The following is an 11,662-nucleotide window of genomic DNA, read 5'->3' as shown; positions in this document are numbered from 1 at the left end:
GTGTTTATTCTGAGTTAGCAGAACTAGTTTGTTTTGAGTGTGCAGCCCTATAAAACATGTTTATTCTGAGTTGGCAGAACTAGTTGGTTTTGAGTGTGCAGCACTATAAAACATGTTTATTCTGAGTTAGCAGAACTAGTTGGTTTTGAGTGTGCAGCACTATAAAACGTGTTTATTCTGAGTTAGCAGAACTAGTTTGTTTTGAGTGTGCAGCCCTATAAAACATGTTTATTCTGAGTTGGCAGAACTAGTTGGTTTTGAGTGTGCAGCACTATAAAACATGTTTATTCTGAGTTAGCAGAACTAGTTGGTTTTGAGTGTGCAGCACTATAAAACATGTTTATTCTGAGTTAGCAGAACTAGTTTGTTTTGAGTGTGCAGTACTATAAAACATGTTTATTCTGAGTAAGCAGTACTTAAACATTATATGTAGCCTGAATCCCTTAATTGCATTTCCTTTCCTGAGAATCCAATAACATAAATGCATTCAAATTAATTCTACAATACAATTACAACTATCTTCATGTGCAAAACAATAATCCAATAAAACAATGCATTAAGTACTGATGTTTATTTTCACAAAGAAATTGTAAAAGAAATACCGTTTTGTACAGTAAGCTTCAAGAAAAACTCTGTAAACAGTATAAGTATATACTGTATTGTACAGAACATCTGTAAACAATGCTGTCTTGAACAGTAAATTATAAATGGTCTTGTACAGTAAACATTTGATTTGTATGTTTACTGTACAAGACAGTATTGTTTACTGTACAATACTGTCTTGAACAGTAAACATCTGTCAACTTCAACCTACTTCAATCGTGCTTATGTGAGAGATGGAACACTTCTGTACTTATCAAGAGATATGAAGCATAACATACTACAGCATCTTGCTGAGAAAATATACAGTTTCAAAGTATATCCAGAGCCAGAAGAGTACATCAGTGTGGCAAAAGCACCATTGCCTTTCTGAGCGTGGTTATGGCGAACCATGGCAAGGCTGGTAACCTATCATAACTAAGATGGGCAACTTTTGCTCAAAGCTTTGAAGAAATAGAGTAGTGGGCCTGGGCTGTGGCTCAGCGGTCCAGGCACCTTGGCCGGTAGCCCGAGTCTGGCAGTGTTCCGCGGGTTCGACTCCCGATCCCGACGGCCTTTACTGCATGTCACTCCCCCATCTCTCTCCCCCTTTTCCCGTCAGCCTACTGTCTGTCCCTCTCAAAAAAAATAAATGGAGTAGTGGAGGAAGTACTAGCAAATGGGGGTAATAGTAGTAGAGCCAATCCAGAGTTACCGCCATCAAGCAAGGATATCAAGCTGCCAAAAAGAGGTGAAGCAATTATTTGCTTGCTTTACTTGACAAAGAATGCAAAAAGCCTAAAAAATGGCAGAATGATTCTCATGATTCTTGGAACCGTCCAAATGCCACTCATCTCAAAACGTATAGACCAAACATTCCCACTACCCAGACGAGAGATAGTAAATCAGAAGCCTGCTGTAACGAGCGTGGTAGAACGATGGCCAGCAGTTTTCACAGTCAGTAAGGGTAAGCTACTGTTTTTACTTAGAAAAATGTCTGCAAGGTTGAGCTTCCTCCAAGGCACATTGTACTTTCCCATCCATCAGCATCAGAAAATGTTTTTCAAATTGAAGTGTACCTGGTCTTTCTATATCATAACCTATAATAGCTGTTAGCTTCGCGGCACCAAGCGACACACGAAGGCCAGTGTTCTCTTCTCTCAGCAGTGGACAGGCTCTCTGTGTCATCTGTGCTGCAGTCTGTGTCTGATGTTGAGGTTGGCGTTGAGGTGGGCATTACGGATGGTGTTGTCGGTGTTCAGTGGGTGTTGCCGTGGGCGGGCGGTGCTGTAGGTGATGAGGTGACCTTATCTGTGAGATGGCCGGGTGGATGGGACAGGTGGACGGACGGTGAACCCAGATGAGCCGGACACCTGAGAACAAAAGTTAAGCCAAGTATGTAAAACAACAATAATAATAGCTTGAATATAAAATAGACAATAATTCAAGTCCCCATTCATTTAAATCCTCCGCCATTATATTTCCCTCTACGCTAAATCTATGCTGAATGTGACACAAGTTTACAACGATTACTGATTTTAATCTACAGTACTGGTCTACAAGCTCACAACATGCACCTACCCGTGGTCTCAAAGAACTTCTCCAGCACCTGTAGTTCCTCCTGTGACCAGGGGCCAGCATTCTCCGGTGTAACTTTGAGCTGCAGCGTCTGGTAGTTCTTTGGGTTTAGAGCCACGCGACACTTGAGCACCTCCGTCTTGAACATGATGACACCTGGTTCGTTGGAGTTCACGATGGACAGCTGCAGGAGGGAGGGAATCGAGGGATGAATTAGCAAAGAAACAATGGGAAGTTTTTGGATGAATTACTGTAAATGGAAGGAAAGAGGCTAGAAAGACACTCTACGTAAAAGCCCTGCGGAGCTGTGCAACACTCACATTGGCCTCTTTCTGGATAATGCTCTGCAGGTGGTGTCTCATGATGACAGAGCCCAGAAGCGTTCCAGTGGAGGAGAGGTAGCTCCCTGCCATGCCCGGCACCAGGCAGGGCATGGTTGAGGGGAGCCAGAGCATGTCAGTGAGGATGGTGGGGATAGAAGGAGCCCATGGACGCTGAGGTAGAGGCAAGGCATACTACTGGGCATGACCTGGGAACCTGGGCAAACAAACATTAAGTTAGATTTCATGATTCATTCTCTTCAAAGTAAAAGTACACGATCAAGATGCTGCTGGTAAATCTCACAGTTGTGTCTGAGGACAGACAAAAATAATCTGTACAAAGGAGAGCAATGCTTACTGGTCACAGTACGTGCGAATGAGGGTCAGCGATGGGCGAGTGGAGATGGGTTTCCAGGGGACATTCCATGCATACGTGCCCCTGGAGAAGGCCCTGGGACCTGGGGAGAGCCTGGCCACTGGCCACTCTGGCTTGGAGACACCATGGCATATGGAGAACTGGGATCTAGAGCACCTGGGCAAAAAAGTCAGTCATCAGCAGCCACATGGACTTCACTTACTGCCTGCCAACCCAAAGAAATCCAAATGCATGCACTAGTGTGCCCACTGTCGATTCACTTCATAAGACCTATTGGCTATTGGCTAGCTAACTTCTGTGTGGCACTGCCCTAAGGCCAAGCAGTGACTAGACAAAACATCACTAGTTTAGCCAGTCCTTGCCCAGCCGTTTCAGATTAGAATTAACCCCATGTCAGTTTACCGTGGGGGCTGGCAAAGCTTTTCTGGCCCATGGCTATCCCCAAAGAGAAAGGATGGGGTAGGACCAAAGGGAGAGGGTGCCCTCAGTGCTCCACTCGGGAGCCAGAGGTATGGATGGTCCCTGTACACATGCACAGCACACCAAAGGGCTGGTATAAATTGACAAGTTCCTCGCAAGCTTCGGCTGGGGGACTGAGACAGTGCAGGATGGAAGGAGCAGGACTGGCTGTATGCTTAAGGCTCATACATAGTCTGGATTTTCGGTGGTGAGGTGACCACCACTCCGGTGGTGAGGTGACCACCGGAGCTGAAATAACGTTGAGCGGTGGTGAGTAAAAACAGAGAGAAGGGCTGGGGCAGTGGTTTGCTCTTCACAGCGGCTTGTGACGTCGTGTTGTAGTTCGGTGGTCACCTAACAAGATGATTCTCATGTCAATCAAAAAGGGCACTCACTCTCACGCATTATTATTATTATGCTCTAACATGGTTTGCTTTGACATGTCTACACATAATTAGGACAGACTAAATTTCTTTCTTATCAACATAGCCTACGAAACATTTCTTCAAGTAACATCTTCCCAAAACAAATCAAATATATCCCGCAAATCATAGAACTCCATTTTATTTAGTCTGTTGTGTTGACAAGAAAAAAAACCTACGCCAGCCTTATCCTTTAACCAAGAGAGCGTGGCCGATGAGTGTGAACTGAAAAACAGAATGTTTTGATGGTGGGTTGACAAGCTCAGGCAGCAATAAATACCTAAATTAAATGCATTTTAATATACAAACACACACATACTGTAGACTTCTTCAGTCCATAAAAAAACATAAAAGCTGGGCTCCACATGGTATCTTTACCTGGTGACTGGGTGGGCATTATGGAGGGTGATGGCTACGTTGGTGTGGTAAGGTGTTGGTGGCGACATGAGTGGTGGGTACACCCCTCCCGCACCACCTTTCATTTGCTGCTGCTGGGCTTGCAATTGGTTCACCAGGGTGTCCATCACGTCTGCGAGCATCCTGGTTGCTGTCCACAAACATGTTGAGGAATGTCTGCAATGGAAGTAACATAAACAAGAGTAGAGGAAAATGAAGAACATGATAAAGACAAAGTTTAAGGTTTAGCTTGCAACACACAATGCCTTCTGTGTGGAAACACGGGCTAGGAAAAACTAGGCTTAACAGGAACATCCAATGAGCCTCGCTCCATGTGGCCCAGTATGTACAGGCATTTATCTCCAGGTAGCTTCGGCAGAGTCATCGTCTATCCTAGATAAGATGCAGCACTCCGTAACTCTGCCTTGTCACTATGCCAATACCTTGAGTCCCGGGGCCGGGTAGAAGCCCTCTATGATCTTTGTGTTGTCGAAGAGGTTGTAGGCACTGTCTCGAATGGCCACCACCCCTCAGCTTCTGCAGTACATGTGTTGCGGAAGGCCAGGCGGATGTGTGTGGTTGACTGGGGTAGGATGGAGAAACACTGTAGGCTGTGTTGGTGCGCTGTGTCAGACCCAGCATGGGCACGAGGCTGATTGGATGAAATGAGGGATGACACATTTAGAGGCTAAGACAATGTGGTGGAAAAGAAAAGAAAACTACAAAAACCACATAACTCAACACACCTGAGGTGATCGCTTTGTATGTGTGTATACACCTTGCTCCTTGTGCCGTTGGCCAGCACCAGTTCAGCCACTCAGGTGTGGTTGTTCCTGCCCTGCAGGCAGAAGGTGCAGTCCAACAGGGAGCGTTCTAGAGCTCTCTGGGTTTCCTCTCCTACCTCTTTACTGGGAGGGATTCTAGGGAAAGGGAGAGATAAGCGATTTTGTGGTCAGTATATTTTCAGCAACATTTCTTGAAATAGTTTGATGGTTGTGCTTGTGTGTGTGTATTAACTTGAGAAGGCGTATAGCGTGACTGCATCCGTCTCACTCCACCTGGACTTCTTGGTTGGGGATCTCCATGTTGGACAGCTAGACACACACACACGCCGACAGACATGCACATTAGTCTGGTGAACCGTGAGGAGGGGAAATTAGATGCAAGAACAGAAAAGAATGGCTGGATGTGTTCATAGGAAGACAAAAGTGAGGAAGATTGTTAGAGAAAGCCGGAAACAAGGTCTTTGATTCCTTTATCAAAAAGGGAGGGAGGGAGGTAATAACACCCCTCAGAAGCTAATGGTGGTAAGCAAAACGTGATAAAAGGCGTGTTGCACAACTAGAGGCCCTGGGTGTCCCAGGTTCGATTCCAGGCCAGGCCAGCAATGTGCCGATGACGTGTCCTATAAGCAAGACCCCTAAGATATGGGGACATACCTGTACCTCTGCTTTGAGGCCAATGAAGAGCATGTTGGTGTCACACATGGCCACTAGGTTTTTTGTTGATGGCACACATCTCTACAGATCGCTTGGGCTTCTTTGGCTCCAGAGCCCTCTGGTCTCCAGACATCTAATGCACAACACAGAGAAATGTAATCTCAACATACACAACATATCAAAAGAAGCTACTTTATACTAAGCAAACAACAAATCATAATACCAGTAAGCTGATCCTAGAATCTTCTACACATATCTACCTTCCTATTTGTTCCGGGGCGGGCCCCTTTCCCTGTCATGGTGTCTTGGACAAGTTGCTCAACGTTGGGTTTGAAGAGTTGCAGGAGCTGGGCACATGGCAATTGTCCATCCTCGCCATCCAGCTGCGACACAGAGAGGAAGGAATACTTGTACTGTAGGTCTGTAGGACAACCAGGCACATCCAACATCTCCACAACCTATGGGTAAGGAGAGATGAGTGGGAAGAAGAGAGGCAAGAAAATAAGAGATGATAATTGAACCAAGGAAGAAAGAGATTGTAAAAGAATGGAAAAGCCCATGCAAAGGAGTGATTACGTAATTTAATAAAGGACTGCCATTGATTTCATGAATCATGCATGAGTAACTCACAATGTAGTACTGTGGTAGTCGCATGAGCTTGATGAAGAGCTTGTGTTTGGATAAATCGCCTACAGGATGAGACGTGGCGTTGTTGAGGTGGAGGACATCTGTGCACACGGTGGGGAGGTGCTTCAGACTGTCGACAGCGCTGCTCACCCAACCACAACCTGGACAGAGAGAAAGAGATTACGATTCTAAAGAATTTCACATTTCAAATTCTTATCCTTGTATAATTTCAGGGGGTGGACAATGGACATACTTAACTGCTGTAGCCAAGATATAATACACTTCATGTCATCGTTGATGGTCTTCTTGATGTCATCCAGCATGGACTGGTCTGTTGAGTAGGGATTGTTAGTATAGGTTTAGAGATGAAAAACACAGGTCGATGTTAACCTTATAATTGTTCTTTAACTTATTTTGCGTTTGCCCTTTACCTACCTATTGCATATACTATAGCATGGGCTGGAACAACCATGAATGCAGGTCTACAAAGATATGCAGGCACTCAGAGCGACCACAGGGCTCGAGAATAGGAATGAACAGAGTCGGTAATGCGGTCTCAATAAATGCTGAAACACATTTAAAAACAGACGAACAATAAGAAAACATATACATGCATTCAACTCTCTGTGTCCCATGTGCATTCATAAATTATATCTTGGAAATGAAGGTACCAAATGTCACATGTTGACAAGATAATACTGACTGGCCTATGGAGGACAGGGCAGTGTAGCAAATATCTGAACAATCCTGCATATACAAAATCTCTGAATTTTAGCTGAGCTCATGTCAAGCAATGTATTACAAATATGTTACAATCAGATATCTTAATTTGTTGTCACAGACAAGGGGGACAAGAGTCTACTATTCTTCACTTGCACAATGTAGGAGGCGGGACTAAGGGGGACTTCCTGTTGGGATATCACCCCTGTGTTTGCTTCCTGTCCATCGGGAGTGCATGTAAGTCAGTCATTTTCTACGGACAATTATAGTATTTTCTCGTCACGTTTAAAAAAAACTTGTATTCATACGGTTCATTCATTTACCATTTGTTTTTATTGTAATGTTTTATTTATGGTTTTTTTCTCAAGGGGAAAGTTGTATGCTCCAGTGCCTGTCTGTGCTGCTGCACTATACATACAGGAATACAGTACAGTGGAATACAGTACAGTACAGTACAGTACAGTACAGTGGAGCACAGCACAGTACAGTGGAGTACAGCACAGTACAGTGGAGTACGGTACAGTACAGTGGAGTACAGCACACTACAGTGGAGTACGGTACAGTACACTGGAGTACAGTACAGTACAGTGGAGTACAGTACAGTACAGTACAGTGGAGTACAGCACAGTGGAGTACAGCACAGTGGAGTACAGCACAGTACAGTACAGTACAGTACAGTACAGTACAGTACTGTGCTGTACTCCACTGTACTGTACTGCACTCCGCTGTACTGTACTGCACTCCGCTGTACTGTATTCCTGTATGTATAGTGCAGCAGCACAGACAGGCACTGGAGCATACAACTTTCCCCTTGAGAAGAAAACCCTAAATAAAACATTACAATAAAAACAAATGGTAAATGAATGAACCATATGAATAAAAGTTTTTTTTAAACGTAATTAAAAAAATTACAAGTGACGAGAAAATACTATAATTGTCCGTAGAAAATGACTGACTTACATGCACTCCCGATGGACAGGAAGCAAACACAGGGGTGATATCCCAACAGGAAGTCCCCCTTAGTCCCGCCTCCTACATTGTGCAAGTGAAGAATAAGCTTTCGTTCTCAAACTTTTTCATGTCAAGGGCCCCCAAAAATATATGCAATTGGCCACCGATCCCCATCTGAAAATATGTTGTTCCAGGGACCCCCCAGAAGCAAAGATTTGATTTAAAAACGTTTGCTCTGAAAGAATATATATTCAAAGATTTATGCCACATTTTCACAATTTTTCAAAAATAGATCTACAAGCTCGTAGCACAGCACTCAGTGGCACGCTATGAGCTTGTAGATCTGCTATCTTTGAATAGCTAAAGTATAACATAATGCTTAAAACACCAACAGGGTTCCCGCCCAGAATGGGTTAAAGGGATAGTTCCGATTTTTTTTAACTTAAGCTGTATGAAATACTTTACATTAATATAGTGGTTGCAACTGTATTAGTTGATTGCCCGAGTCCCGTGGTGGGAGTTCTGCTCTGGTTTTGGTCAATATTAAGTAGTTCCGGTCATTTTGTGGGGAGCACAGGGGGCCACGCAGTAAAAGTAAATTAATCCACAAAACTAACGTCATTTGTATTGTTGACCTATTTCTAAAATATTAGCGCAACTTCCGTTCAACTTTGACCCCTCTATCACATGGAACAATTTTTTGGGCGTAGTGATATGGACACAAAAAAACATAGTTCCATGTGATGGAGGGGTAAAAAATGAACGAAAGTTGCACTAATATTTTAGAAATGGGTCAACAATACAAATGACGTTAGTTTTGTGGATTCATTTACTTTTAATGCGTGGCCCCCAAGCCCCCCATAGAGTATAAAGAAGGATAGAGACTCAACTGGCGCGAAGCTCCGCCCCCCCCGCTATTCATGTCAGTGGAAGTTGCTCAGTGGCGTTTTGAAGCACCCGGAGTCCATCTCAGAACGTCTACTTCCACATTTGACCACCACATTTTGGTGGTCCTCTTAGGCTCTTACCACTAGGGCCCAGTGCAGTGCTTCAACGTTGGAGCGCCTCACTGGCCCCTTGGTGGCCCCCTGTGCCCCCCACAAAATGACCGGAACTACTTAATATTGACCAAAACCAGAGCAGAACTCCCACCACGGGACCCAGGCAATCAATTAATACACTATATTAATGGCAAGTATTTCATACAGCTTAAGTTAAAAAATTCGAAACTATCCCTTTAAATCCTCTGCCATTATATTTCCCTCTACACTAAATATATGCTGAATGTGACAAAGCTTACAACGATGGCTGATTTTAATCTACAGTATAAACCTCTCCAAAAACGACTAGTCTACAACATTTGCCCATGCAGTAACCTCAAGTTCAAGTGATCAAAGTTAGTAGTCAGTGGTTTTCAACCGATTTCATTTCAAGATCCATTATTTATTGGCAATTATAGCCACGGACCATTTGATGACATTTGACAGACGCCAACAGTCAACTAAGGATTTGACCGTGACGTCACAGTCACACGGAAGGGGTAGTGGGGCTGTGTGACGTCACTGACTTTCCCTTATGGCTTTAGCTAGCCGTTAGCCTAAAAGCTACGTGCAAATAGCCTATAAGTGAAGGGATGTTACCCTAACCCATAAACATAACAACGTGGCGATTTAATGAACACAAACAACTGCTAATGTTACAGCAGACACGTGTGCTGCTGCAGATTATAGAGAGACACGTTACGGCCCGTAACGTGTCTCTCTATAAACTGCAGCAGCACACACCGAACCGAACGTAACAACAACAAGGCTTGAAAAAAGGCTACATTTTCGTCATGTCTCGCAGTCACTCAAACATGGGTGAAATCATTTCACTTGCTGCCCGTACACACACGCTGGTAGAAGGGGCTTTTATATACCCTTCAGTGAGTCTGGTAAATAGCCTACTGTTTTACGAAGTCAAAACTACTGCATTGCGCGGTGTTTTTGTAAAGCAGCCAACAACACCATGCCCGTTGTAGACGATAAACAGTAGTAGGGAAACAGATAAAACTCTAAACAGTAGGGAAGCAGATAAAACACACAATTTCAACACAGTGAAACGATTTGAGAAATGATAAAATATGTAGGACTACTCACCAAATATAAAACGTATTTGCGGAGAGTGGAGACAGTTGCATGACCTGTTGTTGTTCTTCCTGAAAGTGCATTCAGTGAACAGCAGCGCGGGCTTTCAGAGAAGTACCGCCCTGCTGAGTGCGCATGCGTGAAGAATGGTTCAAACTCAAAGTACTTTTACCAAGTTGACCCAACTCGTTCGACTCTAATGTTCAAGTAACTTACTTTTACTAATTTTTAATTTTCAAAACTTATTTTTTCTAAATTAACCCAAATCAAACACATCAAGTTAGACATCTTTTTTGACCGAAAGTCCAATTAACTTATTTTAAATTAGTTATAACAACAAGTTGAGAGAAACTGAGTTAGACCTACTCCATATTTCCACCTAAACTGGATGATCCAGCCTGTTAAATGTTAGAGTGTATGCCTACGTGTCCATGATCAGAACAAATCCATTCTCCATATGGCATTCAGACAGATGACAGTGAGATGATATTAATCTATTCCCCGCATGAATCAATGCAGCTCTGATAAAAATATCGGATATATGTTTTACCTCTGCAAAGGTGTGAGTGAGCAATTGTTCAATAGAAAAGAAAAGGCTTTATAATATAATTGCCAAGTATAGGCTAGCTTGCTGCCTTGGTCCCGAACTTAAATAAATAAATGGCCAAGCTGCATTTTATACCGTAAGTCAGCTTGCCATTGCTGTATAGCGGTGCGAAGCAGCGTTCACCGTTTTGTAAGCTTGGGAAAATGATTTATATAGTTTAATGGTAGGCTATAGACAATATATAGAATCACGCACAAATGTAATGGTATATGGATGTAAAAAAAGAGACTGCAGGTGGTGGTCGTCGCTCCGGCGCTTGACATGGTCAGATCATTTTCTTTTAATTTCCTGTCCTTTGATGGATTGAGTGTCAGTTTGTACAGTTTGTATGGTCTATAGTGGTATACTTTATACAATGGTGCAAAAACTTGTTTGTGGTCCTGTGGAATTATGAAATTAATAGAGGGCTATATTCATGATATATCTGCACAGCACTGACTGACCGCGGCAGTATAGCCTAATTTCTTTCCAGCAATCATTTTTATTTTAATTTGTGAAACCACTATACTGGAAAATGTCATTATTTTGTTGCATTCCGTCAGGAGGACCTCTATTTCGTTTGAGCTGAAGGCCTATAGTTCTTTTTTGTTTTTTTTACTGCTGTCTGCTGAGTCATGCTTGACGCCTTTTATGGTGTGAAATGGGGCGTGGATCAATGCAAATGAAGTTATCCGGTGATTTTCCGATCATTTGGCACCCGCTCGCATTCACCTGCGTACCTCACAACATACACCTGCGTACCTGTGGTACACACCGCTCTTTGAATTGCACGGCAAAACAACGTTGCGTGATCGGACGGAATTTCCCGCATCTGTTTACGCTTCCGTTACGCTTCCGTTACACTCGGCGTATTTCTCCTTTGTGAATGAGGACCATTGTGTCTATGGGGCATGTACTCTTAAATGACCATAACTTGCTCAATTTTCAACCGATTTTCAAACGGTTTGGTTTGTTATAAACGTCAGAGAGGTCCGCATACCTATATGCTTTTATACGACGTTCATATAAAAAACATAAATTAAGCAGATAAGCGTCCTGAATCATAGCCACGTTGACAACGTT

General features: G+C 43.3%; 1 protein-coding gene and 1 long non-coding RNA gene across 3 annotated transcripts; both read right to left on the bottom strand.

Moving 5' to 3' along the window:
• Positions 1-587: 587 nt before the first annotated feature.
• On the bottom strand, positions 588-6,351 carry LOC306918054 (mediator of RNA polymerase II transcription subunit 14-like). Of its 2 annotated transcripts, none has more exons than XM_079530946.1 (11): positions 6,200-6,351; positions 5,830-6,027; positions 5,570-5,702; positions 5,148-5,224; positions 4,877-5,050; positions 4,574-4,782; positions 4,113-4,307; positions 2,836-3,009; positions 2,478-2,694; positions 2,161-2,341; positions 588-1,952 (listed from the first exon to the last, which is right to left on the bottom strand). In XM_079530946.1, exons 9-11 carry the CDS (start codon positions 2,610-2,612, stop codon positions 1,816-1,818), a joined length of 453 nt encoding a protein of 150 aa, XP_079387072.1. In that variant the 5' UTR covers positions 2,613-2,694; positions 2,836-3,009; positions 4,113-4,307; positions 4,574-4,782; positions 4,877-5,050; positions 5,148-5,224; positions 5,570-5,702; positions 5,830-6,027; positions 6,200-6,351; the 3' UTR covers positions 588-1,815. The 2 variants fall into 2 exon arrangements, with proteins under 2 accessions (XP_079387072.1, XP_079387073.1); XM_079530947.1 differs by having other exon boundaries at positions 5,576-5,702.
• Positions 6,352-6,488: 137 nt separating this feature from the next.
• On the bottom strand, positions 6,489-10,090 carry LOC306918053. Its single transcript, XR_013789276.1, has 3 exons — positions 10,006-10,090; positions 6,632-6,762; positions 6,489-6,527 (listed from the first exon to the last, which is right to left on the bottom strand). It is a non-coding gene; the product is annotated as an uncharacterized lncRNA (long non-coding RNA).
• Between the last annotated feature and the right edge of the window lie 1,572 nt (positions 10,091-11,662).

The sequence above is a fragment of the Electrona antarctica genome, assembly GCF_951216825.1.
Source record: "Electrona antarctica genome assembly, contig: scaffold_298, whole genome shotgun sequence".
NCBI lineage: Eukaryota > Metazoa > Chordata > Actinopteri > Myctophiformes > Myctophidae > Electrona > Electrona antarctica.
The sequence above is the reverse complement of the archived record's forward strand: the minus strand, read 5'-3'. Positions and strand labels throughout refer to the sequence as shown.

What these genes read in the sequence shown, in the direction of transcription:
- LOC306918054 (XM_079530946.1), bottom strand. Translation starts at nt 2,612, where the DNA reads ATGCTCTGGCTCCCCTCAACCATGCCCTGCCTGGTGCCGGGCATGGCA. An exon ending in TTATCCAGAAAGAGGCCAAT is followed by an intron (nt 2,342 to 2,477) that starts GTGAGTGTTGCA and finishes TCCCTCCTGCAG; the next exon opens with CTGTCCATCGTGAACTCCAA. An exon ending in GAAGTTCTTTGAGACCACGG is followed by an intron (nt 1,953 to 2,160) that starts GTAGGTGCATGT and finishes TTTTGTTCTCAG; the next exon opens with GTGTCCGGCTCATCTGGGTT.